General features: G+C 35.0%; 1 protein-coding gene across 1 annotated transcript in view; it reads right to left on the bottom strand.

The window, feature by feature from the left end:
• cdc73 (cell division cycle 73, Paf1/RNA polymerase II complex component, homolog (S. cerevisiae)) overlaps positions 1-22,905 on the bottom strand; it is a 342,051-nt gene that overhangs the window by 133,458 nt on the left and 185,688 nt on the right. The window contains exon 11 of the mRNA XM_039734564.1: positions 1,148-1,205. Coding sequence (XP_039590498.1) covers positions 1,148-1,205 — 58 coding nt within the window. The remainder of the gene's footprint in view (positions 1-1,147; positions 1,206-22,905) is intronic.

Below are 22,905 nucleotides of genomic sequence, written 5' to 3' on the forward strand. Positions count from 1 at the left end.
AAGCCCCTTGATAAACGTTAATGGACAGAGTATGGGTGAGGCTAAATTACAGATGTTCAAATTTAAGATCTAATGAGAACCAAGAGATTGATTACATATAATAATGCAGAAACATTTAAAATTACAAGTTTGACCTATTGATTTTCTGAAAAAGGTTAACAAACAAACAGCCACAAATTTCTGTTAAGCTGATGCAATGGCTGAATATTAATGATTGGCTACTAGACTTATGAGTAGTTTACCAATGAAGAACACATTACAGTGTACACTTAAATGATGCAATTATGTGTATTATTAGCAAAAGTTGGACAAATGATAATGCAAAAAATATTACAAACTATAAGCTAAAGCAATCTAAAATGGTACTATCAAATGAACAGAAAAATGAATATCCGTTGTTTGTGTCACTTTAAATCAATGTCTGTGTTCAAAATGAAACCACAAAATAAATTTACATTCATAGTTTTTGCACAATGCACAAAGTTTAACCAAAAAACTTTGATAATGCTGACAGAAGATGTTGGAATACAACTTGACTTAACAGGGGGTGTGGGAGGAAGAGAGAGGCTGGGGAACTGTTAGACAAAGCTTGTGGTGAAAAGGGTATGAGCAGAGATGGCAGTCAGTGTAATTTAATATTCTATACTATAAGCACAAAAACATAAAAGAGCCAAAATTTTACAGTATCGAGATTATTTCTTGTGAGAAATAAAATATTTAAATTAAGTCTTCCTCAGTCCGAAACTGCCTTTCTATTGTGATCACGAGGAACACTCGTCTTTGCAGACTTTAATTTTCTTTCAAAACTCAGGAGGAGACAAGGCCATACAACAGCAAAGAGACTGCAGAACCAGACAAACCTGACAACAGCATAAGTCCCACACTTACTAGAGAGTGTGGTTTCTCTTGTGAAGTACCTGAATCAACTTCTACTTTGTCATCTCTGCTATCCTAACTACTGAAACTTGACCTGCCTTTCCTAAGCTTCTCTGAAGTTTTTAAGAGTAAGCGTGCTACTCTTTGAAGTACTGCGTACCCCATGACACTCACTTTTTGCATACAATAAAATACACATAAATGCATGCCATGCATACAGACATATACATACACGCACAAACCTTAGTAAATCAAATTATTCATCATGTACCTGGTCTAGGAACAGGCTGAACTGCAGGAGCTTGTGGTTTTCTGGCTGATGCTCCTTCCTAAAATGAAAAATCATACAAAAAGGTTATTTACAAAACGTAAAACTTGTTACTCATTATTTGTTCTTCTGCACATCAAATACAACTTCAAGAGTAAGCAACTAAGACAGCAATTCAGACCAGCCAAACAAGACTGCTGTATTTCTTTTGTTTTAATTTGTTTTTCACATGACAGCACAGAGATGGAAGAGGACTTGAAAGAGTGCTCTCTGTGTGCATATGCATAAAGTGTAAAATATTAATAAACTGAATCTTCCACTAGGTAAAGACTTCAACTAGCGTACTATATTTAGGTCTCATCTTACAAATACCACTACTTCTAGGTCTGTTTGAAGTACAGAGGTAGACCAATTAAGAAACAGTCAAAGTTGAATGTGAATCCCATTTGCATGTATGCTTGATCAAGTCATACTACAGAGAAGCTGAGCCCTTAAGCACATAAACAGGTTGAATGGAAACAAGAATACATACTAGGGAACGCCCAGCTAGAAACAACAACTAATCTAATGATGTCTTTTGGATGTGTGGGTGGCAGCCAATGTGGACAATAACAACTTTCAATTTCAACAAAGGAGCAAACATAGCTAACTACTACAATGAGAAGGTACAATGTAATATTATAAATTCATCTTCATTCAGGCAAATTCTTTATGCAATGTACCATTCTGTCATTTGACAGATACATTTTCCTTTGCCTACATGGTGTGGAAGGTTGCTACCTTGGCTTGCCAAAACCTTACAATCGTCTAGATCAGGGGTCGGCAACCTTTCAGCAGTGTCATGCTGAACCTGTTACAATGTTATTCCATGTGCTGACATAATTCTTCCAAATTTGTTATATATAGGATCAAAATTGGTCCGGTTATAATGGGCTTCAAAAGTATATATATATATATATATATATATATATATATATACACACACACACACACATACATACATACATACATACATACATACATACATACATACATACATACATACATACATACATACATACATACATACATACATACATACATACATACATACATACATACATACATACATACATACATACATACATACATACACACACACACAGTCAAAAGTTTTAGAACACCTCTGTTTTTACAGTTTAGTGTCTTAATGTTTCATTAAATCAAGGTATAAAACAAAAACAATTGCAATTTAAAAAAAAAATAAGTGAAAGAATCATTACATATACAAACTTTTCTTCAAATTTTTGTTTAATCAAAGTTGTGCCCTTTTGCTGATATAACAGCCAAACTGTGGTAACCCCTTTGATTCATAATGCCAGTCACTCTGTGCAAGTCACCTACTCCGCTTCCAGCAAAAGACCATCACACTTCCGCCTCCATGTTTGACAGTTGGTGTCTCACACGGAGGAGCCATCCTTTCATTAACTCGATGGCATACAAACACTCTGCAATCTTACTTGTCAGGCAGGAGTTTCTCAGTCTACTCATCTTCAGTGTCTTCTCTTGGCTGTAGGATACCCCAAGGTTCCATTTTAGGGCCAACCCTCTTTTCATTGTACATGTTTCCATTGGGGTCTATTTTTAGAAAGCATAAAATCGCCTTCTACTGCTTTGCTGATGATCTTCAAATCTATCTATCTATTCCATCAAATAGTCACCCAGCTATTCAGACCTTGTTGAACTGTCTCCGAGATGTTCAAACATGGATGGAGATAAACTTTCTCAGTTTGAACAAAAGCAAAACTGAAATTATTGCTTTTGGAAAGTCCAATGTCCTCAGCGGGTATGACAGTGTTATTGGATCTCTGGCATCTTTTTCTCATCAGAAATCTGAGGGTAATTTTTGACTCTGCTTTTAAGTTGGCTAAACAGATCAGCGCAGTTGTAAGGTCCAGCTTTTTTCAACTTAGACTACTTAGTAAAGTCAAGCACTATATTCCCCATGAACAGTTTGAGACAGTAATACATGCTTTTGTTACATCATGCCTTGACTAGTGTAAGTCATTATACATAGGTCTCAGTCAGGCACAAATTCAGAGGCTGCAAGCTGTTCAAAATGCAGCGGCCCGCCTTCTGACAGGGAAGAAAAAGCGTGACCATATAACACCTATATTGGCCTCCCTTCACTGGCTTCCTGTACATTTCAGGATCCAGTTTAAAATATTACTGCTTGTTTTTAAAAGCTTAAATAACTTGGCACCTGTTTACTTGTCGGAGCTTCTTGTTCCGTATTCTTCTGTCAGAAGCTCGCGATCCACTAATCTTCAGTTACTCCATATCCCCAGAATAAAACTTAAAACCAGGGGAGGCAGAGCATTTTCAGTAATAGCCCCCAGTTTGTGGAATAGCCTCCCTTTGCAGTTGAGAGCGGCCCAGAATTTTAATCATATTAAAACCCTGCTTAAGACACATCTGTTTTCATGTGCATTTAATTCTTATTGATTTTATGAAGTTGGTTTCATCTCATTTATTATTATTATTTTGTTTTGATTTTATTGATTGGTTTAGTATAGTAGTGTGCAATGTATATTGAGTATATATACGCTGTGTAGTACCTGCTAACCTTTTTGTCTTTTGGTTGTACAGCACTTTGGTCAATGAAAGTTGTTTAAAGGTGCTTGATAAATAAATAAATAAATAAATAAATAAATAAATAAATAAATAAATGATGTACAGAAGATTTCAAATTTTGATTCATTAGTCCATAAGACTTTCTTCCTGCGATGGGCTGGCGCCCTGCCCAGGGTTTGTTTCCTGCCTTACACCTTGTGTTGGCTGGGATTGGCTCCAGCAGACCCCTGTGACCCTGTAGTTAGGATATAGCAGGTTGGATAATGGATGGATGGACTTTCTTCCAGTCGGCAGTAGTCCACAGCTAGTATCCAATACCCTATTGTTTCTTTTAAGGAATGGCTTTCTTACAGCCAAGCCAGCCTGTCAAACCTGCAGCACAAAGTCTCCTCTTCACAACAGAAACTGAGACTTGTTTTTTTTCTACAACTGTTAAGCTGTGCTTGAAGTTGTTGTGCTGTGTTGCGCCTATTATGCAAACGGGCAACACTCAAAAATGTGTTTTCTGATAGGGTTGTGGCTTTGGGTCTGCCAGATCTCTTCCTATTAAGAGTTTCTTCCAGTAAGACACCAGAGTTCTCCCCGACACTCTTTTTTTTTTGGCAATTTCACTAGATGAAAGGCCAACATGCTGTCTGATTTCATTTTATAATTGTCATTTTCTTGCTATTATCACTGCAATTGTACAACTTTCTATAGTGTAATACTGTCCAAGCAGTACTTCAGTGGATGTAGTAACATCGTCTGTTCCAACTCTCCTTTAACACCAGAATTACCGGAGCCCACGAGAAAACTCGTATATCCGGCCCACCTTAAATCTTTTCTCACCTCTCCATTAGTGTCTTTTTTTCCTGTAAATGTGTCGATAAGCAGCAAGCAGTCTGCTATCCCATCCCCCTGCCACACCACCGCTGTTCAATTTGCAAAGAAGTTTCGACCATTACGCGTAGAATTTTGAAATTAAACCTGCTTACCTTTTTGTAATTAACCTGTAAAGAATGAGCCTGTCAAATTTCAGCATTCTACCTACATGGGAAGTTGGAGAATTAGTGATGAGTGAGTGAGTGAGTGAGTCAGTGAAGTGAGTCAGTGAGGGCTTTGCCTTTTATTATTATAGATATATAATAGACACAGAATACTGTAAATGTTTTTAAATGCACACAGGTAAAATGACTAAACATTTTACACTATTTATCAAAGCAAAAATGTTAAAGTACACTAAAAATGGAATGGAAATAAAGAGGGTCTTGCCCTAATTGGATTGCTCATAATAAAACAAAGACGTGTCACAATTATTTAACAGGTAATGGAACTGGGTAAATGGACACTCTTCTAGTGATGACTGATTAGAGGTACTTTTCTGTGTTTGAGTTTCAAGGTACTTCACATTTGTTCTGCGTAACTTTTATTTAGGTGACTGCATTCTGAGTAAATATACAGGAAATACTGTTAGGTCCCCAAGTATTTGGACAGTGACACAATGGATTTTTAAATAAAACAATCATTACGTGATTGATGTGTAGACTTTCCACTTTAAGGGATTTACCAAAAATATTGCATGAGCCGTTCAGGAATGAGACATTTTTCTGCATAACCACCCTATTTCCACGGGCTCAAAAGTGTTTGAACATTTGACTGACAAGCGGTTCCATAGCCAGGTTGGAGCAGTTTCGTCATTATTTCATTAACTATTAAGCAAGTTAAAAGTTTTGAATTGATTCCAAGTGTGGAATTTGCATTTGGAAGCCGTGGCTGCAAACTCTCCATAGGAGGTCAAAAGATCTGCCCATGCAAGTAAAAACAGACCATTATTAGGCAGAGAAAACAAAACAACCCTTTTAGTGAGATAGCAGAAACACTAGCAGTGGTCAGCTGGTACATTCTTAAAAAGAAGTAACAAACTGCTGAATTAAGCAACACCAGAACGTCTGGAAAATCACAGCGCTGAATGATTGTGATTACTGAATTCTGTCCTTGGTGAAGATGAACCCTTTCAGACAATTCAGCCAAACCAACAACACTCTTCAGGAGGTAGACCCATTACTGCCAAAGTGTACAATCAAGTGAAGACTTCACGAAAGCAAAGACAGAGGGTTTACCACAAGGTGCAAACCAGTGGTAAATCTCAAGCATAGCAAGTACAGATCAGACTTTGCTAGAAACTTTTTTAAAAGCCTGTTCAGTCCTGGAAGAATTTAGTTTGGACAAAGGAAACTATGATCAATATACACCAGAAAGTTAGAAAGAGAACAGAGAAGAAAAGAAATGGCTCATGATCTATTGAATCACCAAATCATCTAGTGGAGACAATTTTATGGCATGATCATGCATAGCTGCAAATGGAAGTCAGTCAAAGGTGTTTATTGATGATATACTGCCGGGAAGTATACAGGGCCATAGTATCTGCTCAGATTCAGCCAAATGCTGCAAAACTGATAGGACTGCGCTGCACAGTACAGATGGACAATGAGCCAAAACTTACTATAAAACCAAAACCAAGTGCTTTTCAAGGCAAAATAATTTGAATATTCAGTCAATCAACTGACCTTAACCCAACTGAACATGCATTTCACTTGCTGAAGAAAAAAACTGAGGGCAGAAAGTCAACTGAATAAGTAGCACCCGAAGACAGCTGCAGTAAAGGCCTTGCAAAGCAACACTAGGGTGAAAACTGCAGACTTGGAGATGGCCATAGGTTCCAGACTTTAGGCAGTCCTGGAATGTAAAGGATTTTCAACAAAAATTGAAAACGATCATTATATTCATTATTATATTTATTTGTTTGTCCAAATACTTTGGAGCTCCTGAAGATGAGTGTGTGCAAAACTGAACACACAAAATGAGTATCACTGCATTTTTCATCTCACTATTATTCTGGTAAGAGTACAGTCTTTTTACATAATAAACTAGATAAATTATTTGCTGCTTCTCATTTTCAGTGGTATTACAGAGATAACTTTTTCATGACTTTTACCAAGACAATCAGTGATCATCACTGATTATTTGTGAGCACTGCTGAGAATGGATCATGGCAGTAGTGCCACATATTAAGGTAACAGTAGTGGAGTATTACGTTAATGAAGAATAGTGTAAATCAGTGTAAGTCAGAGAGAGTGCGAACTCTGGACACATCAAGATGCCCTTTGCTTCTTTTAAACAGGTCTCTTTACATAATGAATTTCTTCAAAAGTGTTAATAGTTTTCTGTATGTACATCGCAAGGCATCGTAAATACACTCGCTGATTGTGCCACATTTTGGTCTTAGAGACTTTAATCACTCCAACATAAAAACAATGTTTAAAAAAAAAACAAAAAACACTCTTATCAATAAGTAACCTGGGGACAATAAAGCTCCTGACATACTAAGGGTCAATAAAGGGAATATACAAATTTATAGCAAAATCACTCCTAACTTCAGCTGAACACAAATGTATTTATGTTGTTCACATTTGTAAATGAAGGGAGTAAAACAAAATGACTGGAATATTTTTACAGAAATACACTCAGATTTAGCCGATCTTTCTAATGTTGTAGTTATATTTCTTTTTATAAATATTCAAAAGGCTAAATGCAGAGACGACGCGGGATTCAAACGCATTACTTCAAGGTTATAAGCGGTAGCTTATCCACTGCGCCATCTGCGCAGATCCATAACGGAGCCACGTTACCACTTTGACAACTGGATGAAAATGAAATGTGCAAACACACACTTATGTGAACCTCTTTTACTATGTACCAACTGATAGTAGGGCTTCAGCAACATGTCAATTGAGCAATTTCTTTCTCTTCAGTTTTACTCTTGAATAGAAGCATACTTGTTTTGTGACATCTTTTGTGAATGTGTTTATTGGATATTTCTTCACATGTCCAATACAGTAATAAAAAACAGTGTTATTGCATCCATTTCCATCCAAAATCAAGATTCACACAAATGTACTGCTCTGTATAGCCTTCATTACCATCCAATCAACCTTAATGCAGAGGGTCCTCTTAAAGATTTTAATCTTGACTTTATCGTTATACAGTGTCTGACATTTAATAGACAGTACTAAATGAATAACAATAAATGACTGTATATGCTGTGTTAGTCAATGGGGTCCTCACAGGTGTGCTCTATGTATGATCTATTCACAAGTGAATGTGGCAGTTAATTTCAGAATAATCTTAAAATATGCTGATAACTAAGTAAGCCTATATAATAAGACTTTTCACGCCAGTTACAATTTATTTTAAATGTTAATACAATAAAAACCAACGAGCTGATTATCAACAGATAAGAAGAAACACCACTCATCCATAAAATAGTTTTATGCATCATAAGAAAACAATGGAATCAAAACTGAAGTTTTGTCAAACAAACAATGGACAGCAGCACCTCTTCTGTCTTAAATTCCATAGAGTTAATTTGAAAATGTTAATGTGAGTAACAAAACCAGAACAAATCAAATTGTAAAATGTAACAATGAAGTAATAAGGTCCAACAATTAAATCTGACAGACCCATTTATGAAGCTCTACAGCAAGCAGAGTGTGTCATCTGTTGCCATCAGATCAGAGATTCAAGATGCCTACAATAAAGCAACGCTTTAAAACACTACCTCATTCCACTCCCAATTGCCATCCATCTTCAAAATAAATTTCATTTTGACAGACGCACACCCAGAAGCTAAACTTGAGGTACCAAGCTGCACTACTTTTTGACAATCACTGACAGAATCTTAATTTTAATTTTTCAAGCAATTATGATTTAATAATACTACATGCATATAATTTGTATAAAATTGTGTTTGATGGTTGAGTTCTTGTCCTCTGTGTTCTTGATGTGACATCTTAGTCTCTCTGCAGAAACCCTGCTGACAAACTAAATTTACCTTGTAAAATGTGAATTTGAATTCCAGGTTCCACATGAGAATGTCATATGCAATAAATCTGTACATTGATGCTGTGTAAATTGGCTTATTCCTATATGCAATAAACAGCCTACTGCTTAATAATCACTTATAAATACTATTTTCAGATGACACAAATTTTCCATCACATTTAGAATCATGGATAAAACCTTCTAGCAGACAGGGCCATTCAGAGGACAATTTGTTTCTTTCCTGACAAATCTGCTTGCCACTGAAGAAGTAGTGTCCTTTATTCCAATCTCACTGGAAAATGGTTTATAACAACTTCAAGAACTCAGAATTGGTGTCTCTATAAATCACTTGTGACACTGAAAAAGAGGATGAACTACTAATACACAGAAAAGACATTTTTCTCTCTAAGCCCAAACTCAAAACTTAAAGCTGCTGTGACACAGGGGTGTTAAACTTCATCATTAATTATTTCTAAAATAAATTAACTTCAAGAGCACAAAAAATAAGATGCAAACTAAATTATGAGAAATCCATATACAGTACAGTACGAACTGGAGTATTTAATATTTTTCATTTTAACTTTTTAATAATATATAAAAATTTACATTAGAAGATTAATTAATCTTTATTGCTAAAGAAATACTGTTTCTTCAAATCAAGTTACTTTTATTTTTAATTTCATATAACCAAACAGAACACAAAACACAGCCTAGTGAGTCAGTGGTGGAAATCGAAACAACATTTGTGTTTTGTTTTTTCTTTTCTTCCAATAACTGCATTCTGCCATTAGGCTGTAACCTTTTAAAAAGAGGTAAGAGTGCTGTATCACTCACTTTTCACAATGCTCAGAATGTGCACAAAAATTATAATTTTTTCTTTGATTATGGAGTGAAAATGGACAGACCTTATTTACTACTGCTGACAAGATACTTGAAAAACACAATCAAAAATAACAAACATAACATTACTCAACACTAATTCTTGTGCTCATATCTCAATATACTAAATAATCTTCATAATGAGGAACGTTAATCTATACATCCATTTATTCAACCAACTTAATTTAATGTCTTGAAATCGGCCCCTGTTCCTGGCAGAACTGGGCACAACGAATTAACCAATGCTGCAAAGAGACAATACTGAGTCACTAAATAACCTGCCTGCAAAGTTCAAGTACTGTGTATACTGTAACTGTCACACAACAATGACTATTTAGCAGATAAACTAACAACTTTATTTATTTAAACTTTGCTTCAAAATGGCATATCTTAAAAAAAAAAAAACAACACAATTATACACTGCAAAGAAAAATGCATGCACAATATACAAAACACAATGCAGCGGCAGTCTTTCTTAGCCATACTTTGCTAAACATAACATGATGAAACTACTTACGAATGCAGAGAGGATTGACACCTCCTCCCAACCACCCCCAACACACACATCAAAAAGCAAAGCATAAACTTGTACATTTGTGAGTCAGAAAATACTGTATGAATAAGTAAAAACAGTGCTGAAATGCTGCAAAGTTAACTCTGTAACAGCAGATATTCAGATGATGCAAATTATGTTCTATTTACCGAACATGAAGTGTCATACAGTTATGGATCTCTCGGGTAAAAATTACCATCAATCACATAGGTGTAATGGCATCAGGAGGAGGTTGATTAATTAATCAGAGAAGTGCAATTAATGTGAAACATCTGGCAATTAATGAGTCTTATCATCCATAGAATGACTATCAGTGTTGTTACTGTTACTATTATCATTGAAGGACGCTTGCTCTTTATTGATATCTAGTAACAAAAATTTTTATCGATGTAAAAATTTAGAATTACAGTTTAAAATACCCCACACATACACAACAGCACTAAAAAATTATGTTGACACCCAGTTTGAATAGATCTCTACTATCTTTAAATATTTATTTAATACAATATTTTATATTATTTGTCACATATAACTATGGCAAAAAGGATCACAAATTCTTTCTAGCTTGGCATTCTTGTTGACTTTAAGTAAATTATTTCACATAAAATAATTAAGTTATCATAAGAAGGTTTCTGATTACGGAACATAACAGAATCTTGCTAATGGTATTAGGCAAGAGTAAAAATACAATACGTTTTTTGTCTTTTTTGCATGACAATCCTAAAAAAAATGCAATAGTTTTTGTGTGACTGCACTTTGATCATTCTTATGAGCTTTCTGTTTGATCTAACAAACATATTACAAGAGGCACACATATTAGACATTATTCAAATGCAGAAAACGTAAGATTCTTATGACATCTATATGATCCCCCACTAAAAGTTAAAAAGATAAAAGCTTTTTGGTTGGATCTTGTCCCTTTGGGTGATTAAATAATAAGCAGTACTATCTATACCTTATTATTATAAACAGAACACATCACACACCTCAGTACCACTCCTTTATAGCCATTTTCAGTAAATTGTCTGAAATCTAATTGATCTGTAGTCAAAAGTACTCAAGTACCTGCTGGCTAAGAGAAGGCTGGGGTCAACAGGTGGCTGTGGAAACAGTGTGAACTGCTTAGAGAATAAAGTAAATGATTTGCCTCCAATAACATCAAACTACATTTTGCACTCTGCTTAATACAAACCAGAGCACATCAGACTATTGCAGTAGTCTTCTTATGTTCAATTTTCACTCTTCAAAGCCAAGGCACTCAGGATCAGTCTTGGAAAGTTGCAGCAGAAGATTACTAAAACAACTGTTACCCCATGTAAAAAAGTTGAACCAATGTTTAAAATAAATCATTTCCTTATCTTAAGCATTTCAGAGAGTACAGATGTTTGAATTTTGTTTTTCTTCTTCTAAAATTAATGTACTAATTAGCATAGTTTTGCTTCTAAAACAAATTTTATGATTAATAGCCCTTAAAATTAAATTAAATTTGTATTTACTTAACACATTTAAATTAGCTTCATGCCTAACTAGAACGCTTTAAAATATTAAACATTCTCAAGATCAACCCACTTTCAAAAAAGCATCACGTGTAGCATTATAGTGAACACACAGCTAAATATCCAGATCTAGACAAGAATCAACAGTGCATGTGATGCCTGACCTTGTAGCATATGGAACAGTACCACCACAGATTATTCAAATAGTGCAAAACCTGTCACTTTGTCTGATTTAGAATTAAATAAACAAACCAATAAATGAAATATATAATTAAAACTAAATGTGTAGCATGTTGCGTTCTAACAAATTTTAGCAAGTCATTTCCTTTGATTAACAGAGGTGAGGGATAGGTAATCGCTTGGTGACAATGCCTTTACATGAAATGAAAAAAGTTTACTGAATGGTGAACTTCATCATACTCAAATATAAATAGATCAAAACCATCTGGTGCTTATTTTTGGAAAATGGAAAGGAGTAGGAGAAGAGAGCTAAAAGGTAAAGTTATATAATGTCACAATGCAATTATCAACATTTTCATTTTAAGCTTTTTTGATTAGTAATAGTAGTGCTACATGAGGAAAGTACTAGTAGCTAGTTTAAATTATCCAATATTATATATTCTATTAAATGTAACACATCTCAACTTTAGCTTAAAACTATCAGCAGGCTGCAGCAAAAAGGTTAAGCTATAAAGTTTGTGGATTTGTTTTTGCATGCTTGATTACACTGAATCAACAGAAGGAATCCTCAGTTTTGATGTCTACAGGCATATTTATCTTTAACTTCGCTCCAGTTCAAGACTAGGCCCATATGTTTCATCATTAACAGGATAGTAAGGTTATTACATAATGTTATTATGCAAGCCAATCTACAGGCAGGAGTCATTATGTTAACCAAAGTTGTGGCTGTAATAAGCAATGGCACTATGTTCAACTTATTTTTGCTTTGGAGTTTAAAATATTGTGTATGCAATAAGTTTCCTATTTCAGTGTTATATTATTATTTATTTAATGACCGAATACAGAAAATGATGTCTAGCAGGTAAACATGCTACTGAACTCTGTTACTATTTTTGTTCTCACAGAAATTGTTACAATAAACCAGGAGACATTGACATAGTGCCACAATAAATCCGAGTACAGTTTGCATCCAAGATAATTGCATTTGGATTAAGAGAGATGCTGGAATAGTGTATGATTTTGCATAGGGCACCAAAAGACCCAGGACCACTACTGGACTGACCACAGGCCCATGAAGTAGAGTCACCAATTTTCCCAGCGTACACATTTTTGGAATATGTGGTGATGGAAATCACAGCTGTTCAGAAAACCAATGGAAACATGCTTGCCTCCCAAATTGAAAATAACCTGCTTTTAATTTAAAAATTCCTCCAAAATAAAAATACTTCTTAGATTGCTATCTCTTACCACAATCCTAGTCTTAATTTCATCCTTTTCAGCTCTAAATGGTGCATTAACTGTATTACTACCTCAATTTATTATTACTCTACCTATATTATATTCTCTTCATTTTCAATAAAAATGAAATTTAGTACCATATGCCCATCCAACAAGTATCATTATTGTGAGCAACTGATTAATACAAGGAAAAAAAATTCTGTATACAGTGTGCTCAAAAGGGAATGGACATTAAATGTTTAAACTTCAGTACCTTAACAAAAATAACTAGTCAAAAAGTATTCACTAAATAATTAATACATCACCAATTTCTATAAAGCTCTGAATTAGCAGTATATAGCAAGGGTATCTTGCATCTTTATTTACTTGAAAACAACTTGTTTCACTGTGACTTATTAAGCAGTACCTGCATTAGTCAATCTTAAAATAGTGACAGCTTTCAGAGAGACAGTGGTTCAAGGAATTAGTGACTTCAAAATTTTAGAAAATATATGCTATCAGTGAAACCACAATGGGCTGGTGGTGGTAGTCTTCTGATCATGGGAAGTGGCACTTTGATGTCCATGTTATTACTGTAACATTGTAAATAATGACAATTAGAATGACAGCACACATTAGATATCTATCAAACTCTTATAACCATTATCCTCTCTTCTAATGTTGCTCATATAGCAAAACGTAAAAGAGTGCATTTATATTCAGTATGGAATTGTATTCTATTTCTACATATATTTCTTTTTGGATTTTAACTTGCTAAGCTTAGACCTCAGAAATACATTTAAGTGTACACATTTCTAAAGAAAGACAGTCCTCTGTCTGCACCTTATGTGTCAAAGATTGAGTGAAAAATAAGTGAAATTCTGACTGTGATTTTCAACAGTTACTTGATACACGATTAAATAAAAATATAAAATTGCTGACGTGTTAAAGGAAAATTGAAGTAAATCATATTTAAATCACATTCTACAAATGAACTATTAAACTATCTATGTATTATACACAGTGGTTTAGGCTTCTTTGTGCCAATCTGAAGTGAGGCATGCAGATATTCTTAAAAGAATACTTCATTTTAACCCAAAATTTTATTTAAATAAGTTACTTGGCTCATGTAGTTTGTAGTGATGGCTTTGAAAAAATTTTAATTTCACACTTCCATGCAAAACAGTGATAAAGTTTCAGACAGAACATCCATCTATGGTGATCATTGTTCGAGAACAACAATCAGTATCAAAAACATCCACTAAAAAATCTCACAATACTCATGTCTCATAATCCACATGTCAATTCATTCAGCTGTATGCTTACAATGCCCCAAACACCAGCATTTTTATTAAAATATTATTAAACAAGACCCCTTTCAAAAAACTAAAAATAGAACGTGGTAAAAGGATACTGAGCATCTGTATTCAACAGGATACTATGCTTTCATGTGCTAAATTACAGATTGTCAGATTTTCTACAACTAATAAAACAATTACAGTAATTACCAATTAATAAACAGTCTTCAATATCACAAGATCATATATAAATTGAACTAAACAACTGTCCTGGATGTGAAGTCAAATTTCTAAGTAACCATTATAAACTGCAATGTTTGCAACTCTTAGGATTAGGATGTTTAAAATCTGATGAAATCCTTCATAGAGGATTAGCGGCTAGGGGCCAGTAGATGAACAAAAAACATCGAGAAAAAATACTATTTATTTAGTTAGATATTGCTATTTAGGTGTTAAAAATGCTTTCTTTCTGACATTTTACATATGAAAGTAAGTCCCTTTAATTTGCCTAAAGCAAACAGCCTAAAGCAAACAATCTCTTTCCGAAAGACTTAACACTAGAATCCCTCAAGCTTATGAAAAAACTTGTAATCTCGGGCCACCCCAAATTCCTTTACACCTCACCATTAGCATCTTTTGTTTTGTAAATGTGTAGGTTAGTAACTGGCAGCAAGCAGCCTGCTGTGGTGTAAATGTGTAAATGTGAAAGATGCCACCGTTTGGATTCGGGAAGAGGTCGGGCGTCGTTCTGCCAGTGGATATTTTTGGTCAATTTGCCATGCATGTCATCCTTCAATGAAACCGCAAGGTATGCCAAGCTCGCCAAGGTATCGTGCAAAGTTCTGTTTGTGAATATGTTTTGTAATGGTCTTTATATGAAAAACTTTTGTATGTTAGTTATACAAAAGCCACATCGAATGTTATTTACCCTTGATTTATTTACTTATCTTCCTACAGTAAAGTAAAGTCACAAGTAGACTGCAGAGCTTTCTGTGTTTGATCGACACGGGCATGCTGACAAACTACATGTGAAATGCTTCTTCAGTGCATGAATTACTTTAGCTGCAGGTGGAAGCTCTTGTCGTACTTTACGCAACTGTTGTTACGGTTTCATAAGCTTTATGACCTGGGACGACTGGGATCTTTTCCTGAATAAGGAGTGGCAAAAAAGTAATGGACATGGTCAGCAACAACTCAGGTAGGCTATGGCATTGAAACAATTTATAACTGGTATTAAGTACAGTAGCCTGTATGGCACAAAGAGCAATTCTGGTGATTGATTTGAAATTCAGCAGGACGTCTTGACAATGTCCATCTATCCATCCATTATCCAACCTGCTATATTCTAACTACAGGGTCACAGGGGGCTGCTGGAGCCAATCCCAGCCAACACAGGGTGCAAGGCAGGATACAAACCCCGGGCAGAGCGTCAGCCCACCGCAGGGCAGGGACACACATGTGTAAATGCATTGAGTTGTTGCCATGTGACTGTCTGATTAGCCATTTATGTTAACAAGCAGTTGAACAGGTGTACCTTATTATGTGGCCTGCATGTTCATAAAACATACATTCAATGTGGCAGCCTGAACAAAGCCTGAATATTTTTTCTCTTTTGAACAGTGATCGCCACAATCTATATATATAATTCACTAAGACAAGACACCCATGGAAAGCACAGCGGAAGGGGCGTGGATTGACTAAGCCGCCGACAAGTAAGAGACCTATAGCACACGCAGGAAGGAGCTACGCCGGAGGTGAATCGCCATATGCAGCGTGTAAAACTGTTTGCGAGGGATATCTCATGGCATCCTTAAAACAATCCTTTACAACTGAGGTTAAAACACAATGAAGTAAGCAGTCTTTAAAAACCGAGTTTTCGGTTAAGACGCACGACCACATGCACCATAGCATTGTTTTTACACACTACATACAGCAATTCGCATCCGCGACAAACATGCGTCTTCTTAGATGCTCCTGCAGGAACACGGAAAGTCTATGTGAGTCACAGGTGCATCTGGACTGTGCAAAGACGACAACGACTCAAGTGACGAGTTGGAGGTGGGCACATGAGCGATGGCGGTCCTCCAGTTTTTAGTCACAGACGACTGTGTGTTGGTTCGTTCCGTGCACTGTTACAATGTTGCTTTTCTTGCTGATTTATTACATTACCGATTTTTCAAATGTTAATTTTCTCCCTGTGCTTAAAAATCATTAAAAAACCGGCCTGATTATGTGACGTATAGTACATCGCGGGTTGGCTAGTTTTAAAATATTTTGCTCAAAACCCAAGTTATAGCACTCAAAAGGCTACATCATCCTATTAAGTCAAAAATGAGAAAACCATGTTTAAATATTCTAATGTGTTCCATTCTGACACATTCACATTACTGAATGAACACATTGAGTGTACAACACAATCATGGTGGCTATAGTGACAGTTCATAACATAATCTGCTAGTGCTTTTGAACTTTTATTATTATGGCTCTTTGACTACACTACAATGAAAGCTGTGAAATAGAAGGTAAATTATATTTCAATACTTATGAATGTCAGTTCTAATTTACTTAAATAATAGCTGGGTAACTATAAAGGCTACAACATCATTTTAAAAGTGTTGTTACTGTTAGTATTTATATGTTTTATACAGTGTTACAGAATAAAAGCACAATATCTTTTCCAATTAAAACAAGGAGTTACTTTAATAAAAGCAATTATTTAGTTATTTGAAGGAAGACTACATGAAAATGTATTTATTTTACATTTGTTTACCAAGTTTTTTTGTCAATGGATGACAGTACGTTGAATAGTATGTCTGATGTTTTGCTGTGGTATTGAATTGGTATCGAGTTATCATAAAATTTAACTGGTACTGGTATGGACCACAAAAACTGATATTATTAGAACTAGAGATGCTCCGATCAGGTTTTTTTTTTAAACTAACTTCATGTTACTTATTCGGCCGATTCTGATAACCATTCAGATTTTATTTTCTTTCTCCTTTATAAAACTTTTTACACTAATCTTCTGCATAATCAGACACAGTAGTGTATTTTTATAATTAAACTATAGACCACATGTGTTAGCTGTTCATTTTTATTAACAAAATGTAATTCTGGAGGCTTTTTGTTCAGTGAATATACCATACCAATACCATAACATTTTCCCTAAATACATACTTTAAAAATAAAATTACAAACATTTTTTATCCATAATAATGGCATAAAAGAAAATAAAATGCTTCTAATAATTACAGAAAAAAACTAAACAATGACAACTTGCAACGTACCTTTATCTGAAACAAGGCTTAACAAAAGTAGTTTTCACCATTTCTCTAACAAAAATAATAATAAAAAACAAAACAAATCATATATATATATATATATATATATATATATATATATATATATATACTAATAAAAGGCAAAGCCCTCACTCACTGACTCATCACTAATTCTCCAACTTCCGTGTAGGTAGAAGGCTGAAATTTGGCAGGCTTATTCCTTACAGCTTACTTACAAAAGTTGGGCAGGTTTCATTTTCAAATTCTACGCATAAGGGTCATAACTGGAAGCTATTTTTCCCCATATAATGTAATGGAGTCTTGAGTTGGAGATGGCCGGGGTGGAGTTTAGTGTGACATCATCACGCCTCCTACGTAAGCACGTAGAGCACAAGGAAGAACTCCAAACAGCGATCAGCACAAAACGCCATTTCACAATTGAGAAGGCAGAAAAACATTATGAAGCAAATGATGCATACAAGCATATTCATAAGTACAGCTACTGCGGAAACAAAGCACGGCGTGAACCGTAAGTTTATATTAAATTAAGTTCATAGGCTACCACTAGCGTTTGTAATTTAGTGCCTGCCCATATAAGGCCGTCCATCAGCGGCAATCCAATACAAACACTGCCGGTAAATATTCACGTGTGAAGGACTGTGCTTATGCAGAGGAAGATGAGATGGTCAGGGTGGTGTTTGGCACAAACTCATTGAAACTGCGAGAGAAAGTTTTAAGTGCGGGTCTTAGCTGACATTACGAGATGGCACCAGTACAGCTGGGAACCTTCGATGCAAGAACACCAAGTGGCTCACGTGAACTGCGCAATGCGCAGACAAAAGCAACAGTTCCAAAGAGTGCTGAACAAAAACCGAATTACACAATTGAGAAGGCAGCAAAAAAATATGAAGCGTCTTATACATACAATCATATTCATAAGTGCAGCTACTGCGGAAACAAAGCACACGGTGGAAAAAGTGAATGTCCTGCTAAAGGAAGACAGTGTAAAAAAACCCGTGCATGCAGTTTGTCACATCACAGATAAAAAGGAAGACGAGCTGTTTATTGATGCAGTAAGGAACTAATCGATGAATGAAACCTCTTATCTTTACAACGATTGACAAAAAACGGAATGTAACTTGAACACATCCTACAAATACGAGCCTGATTGAAAGAAATAATGATAATCAAATCCTTGATGACAGCAACATTCAATAACACTCACAAAACAATTACTGTATATTGACAATCATGTTACGTTATTTTTAAAATGTTCCCTTTTCTTTTCATAACTTCTACTTCTCCACTGCGATACGGGTATATATATAAATGTATATATATACCCGATCTACAATACATACTTTAGCATAGACAAGCCACACGCTGTGGCAATTGTAGAGTCTTAAGCCTCTAACGCCGACATTCGAGGTTCGATTCCCAGAGGGATGTACTGACTATGTACGCGCTACCGATTCATTTTACCTTCGCATCTCCTTGGTTTGGGACGTATGAAAAATATTAGGTTAACGAGAATCATGTTACGTTATTTTAAAATTTTCCCTTTCTTAGCACAAGCACAGCTGAGAAGCTTCGATGCATGTACTCCATAACGCGTTAAAAATAACGCATTTAATCACACTTTCAATTCCAAGCAAGCGGGAACTTTTGTCAATGCATGATTTCCTGGTACATCCATTACACTGATGCACACATCACAGCTACAAAAATGTTAGAGTCGGAATAAAGCGCGTTCCTACGACTGATCATTTCGACTTCCCGGCGAAGCCTTGATAAAAGCATGGTTTTGTGCACACTGAAAAGCAAGCAAAATTAGATGCATTACAGAAAGCGGACTTTGTGGCTCTTACTGGGGATCATTGGACTTCCGTGACCGTTAGTAATTCTAAATACATCTAATTACAAAATGTTCAATGATCACACTGTTTTAGCCTAATGTACAAAATAATTTTGGCTAATGTTACTCAGAGTTTAAAGAGTAAGCTGGTCAAATTACCTTTTATGTTTCTGACTTATTTTTTTAAGAAGAAAAACTGCACTTTATGGTGAAATTTTGGTTATTATTATTTAAAGACAATACTATTCTGCAAATGTACTTAAAGTACTTAAACTACCACTTTATTTTTAAGTCTGCCCAATTTTAACCAGGGATGATATTTTTGTTTCTGTTTTGAATTCAAATGCAGTTTAAAGGCTTTTTTTCAGAAATTAAAACAGCTTCAGTTTACAATATTCATGTCCATGTCTATTATTTGATTCTGTAAGCCCACTAAAACCGTTTTAAATAAAAAAAAAAACATTTGCGATTTGGGGCAAATTTACGTGTGCGATTACATACGATTAATCAAGATTAATTCTTACACAGCCTCTAATTAATTGGATTAATTTTTTAATCGAGTCCCACCTATATATATATATGTAGATTTGTATATATATGTGTATATACAGTATATATGTAGATATGTATATGTTGTATATACAGTATGTATATATACAGTATGTGTATATATATGTATGTGTATATATATGTATGTGTGTATATGTGTATATATATATAACTGTATATATATGTGTTTGTGTGTGTGTATATATATATATATATATATATATATATATATATATATATATATATATATGCCAGCAACACTCATATCAGTGACAAAACAATTACATTAACAATCATCTTACGTTATTTTTAAAATGTTTGCTTTTCTTTTCATAACTTCTTTAACACACTACTTCTCCGCTGCGAAGCGCGGGTATTCTGCTAGTATATATATATAAATAAATATATTCTCACATAATCAATTAAATCATATTTGCAATTAAACGCTGAATGAATGTAAATATACACGCACTTATACGTATTAATCATTTTAAATCATTAACTGCACTACAGCTTTTTTATTCATCATATTAACTAGACATTTGTAACTATTGAGGTATAATTTAAAACAGTAATCCATATTTTATATTATAAAGTAATTGTTTCAAACCAAAACGTATGCTATATGACACACAAAAAAAAAAATCTTTAAAAAAATATTGCTTTTTTTTTTTTTTTAAACTAAGCAGCAATTTCAAATTCGTTATCTTTTCTTTTTCACAAATTAAAAATGTAAGATGCTACATTTTAATCAAGCTCACTGTTCAAACTCATGAGGTGCCTATTTCAATTTCAAGGACAAAATAAAGGTCTGAATTCCTTAGAGTAACTTTTCCTGCCATTTAGGGCTATGCGATATGACCAAAATCTTATATCCCGATATTTCATTTCATATCCCGATATCACGATATAGTACATTTTCTTTGTATTCAGTGAATAGTTTATATAATCACCACTCCTTTTTTTCATTTAAATTAAAAAAATCAAAAATGAGAAGTACTCAACTTGTAATTATTTCTGTTCTTTTATTTAGAACATTTGAGCAAATGTTTGACTTAGAATGTAAACATAAAATGTTAATGTATCAAATATAAAACACTTTTCAAAAACAAATTACTAAAGGCCCAATATAAAATACTGCTATATAAAATGTCTGACATAAACAAAATGTGAACTGTAGCAGCAATAACTCTCACAACATATATTAAATATAAAAGGATCAAAGCACTAAAAACTAAACTATATAAGGCCAATAAACCCTTTAAACAAAATAAATACAAGTCTAACATTAACTGTCAAAACCAAATGTAAACATTGTACTTCAAACTGTAGCAGCAATAAGGCTTACGACAAAAATATATTAAATATATATTAAATATAATATTTTTAGGCTACATTCTAGTAAAATGTTAATTTGCACATCGTAGTGTGGCAAATCTCCGTTAATGAGTTACAGCTGATCGCCCGCGTGGGACTGGACGGCGCTAACGTGTTGATGCCGCCCAGCCCCAAGCACGGGGCGATCCGCGGTAACTCGTTAACGGAGATTTGCCGTGTTAATGCAGTTGTGGCGTAAACGTAATGTAGCGTTCTGTTCTTTATTGTAGAGTTCTGTTCTGCAGTTTGTGTTCTGTGATTTACATCCCTCTCAGTTATTTACTCTGTTGTCCCTGTTATTTCTGATGGACTGTAATAGAGTGGAAGGTAAAGGAGGTTCCGGAGGGAAGGGGGAAGGGGAATTCGGGGGGAAAGCGCTGTGAAAAAGGAGGAGTGGACGACGATCTTGTCGCCCCTAGCTAAGAGAGTTTGTTTTTGGATTGCTGTCTGTTCGGCGTGGTTGTGGCCAACAGCAACCATTTTTTGTTTGTGTTTAATAAAGAGGGAACTAACCAAGTGACCGTCTCGGATTGTCATTACGTCTGGAAGACGCTACAGTAATTTTAACAAGATTAACGCTGACAGCAAACGCTGCAGGGAAAATTATGCCTTAAGCAAATTGTTTTGGTAGCAATTAATCTTCCAAGCTTTTAACATGCTAGTTTAAATAGTACCTTTACAACTGTAATATCCTACGTGGCCTGCCTCTCAGTTGTAAACTCTCTGCATGCTCGCTCACGTGCTTTTTGCGGAGGTGGTAGAAGAGGTTTGTCGTGTTGGAGTCTGTGGTAGCGATCGGTTTGCAGCATTATTTGCAAAGTACCGTTTTCTGGTCCGTGTCAGACTCTTCAAATCCAAACCATCTCCATACTACAGAGGTAGCCCCTCGTTTAGGAACAAGGTCCTTCTGTGTGGAGCTACCTGGTGTTGCCTCGTCTTCATCAGCCATGCTAGTGTGTCTGCATCCACGTGGTGGCCATCAAAACAATGAAAAAAATATTGCCGTAAACAGTTTATTTTGCGACACCACGAAACAAACGATAGCATAATGTGCAGCGATAGACGTTTTCATATTGTCATCTGATATATATCATTATATCGAACAGCCCTACTGCCATTTGTCTAGTTACACAGGACAACTTCACCGATTAATTTTTCAGTTTATTATTCTACTTTCTTTAAAGTAAAGTAGAGTACACCAATAGCCTCACATTCACTGATAAAATAAGCTTCCACTCGCTTGTGTCTGTTTACAATGCAGAAAGTTTTGTGCTGGTTCAACTACTGTAATACTTTGCATAAGGGAGCACTGAAACTAAATTACCATAATGTTTACAAAAACAGAGACTGAAAATGTTTTTTTTGGGGTATTTTTAAGACTTTTTACCAGTCAAGTCTTTCTTTAGTGAAAATCGGCTGATTTCGATTTGTGGAAAATCGACTGGAGCATTACTAATGACAACCTTTGAAGCAAAAAACAAAACACGGAATTCAAAAAAGACCATTCCTAATATTTAGGAGTCAGTTAGACTCCACTAGTCCAAACTTTTTCAATAGGCCAGAGGCGATTCATAATGCAGCCCTCCCTCTGAGTAAGATACA

This window comes from Polypterus senegalus, chromosome 14 (genome assembly GCF_016835505.1).
Source record: "Polypterus senegalus isolate Bchr_013 chromosome 14, ASM1683550v1, whole genome shotgun sequence".
NCBI classification, from domain to species: domain Eukaryota; kingdom Metazoa; phylum Chordata; class Cladistia; order Polypteriformes; family Polypteridae; genus Polypterus; species Polypterus senegalus.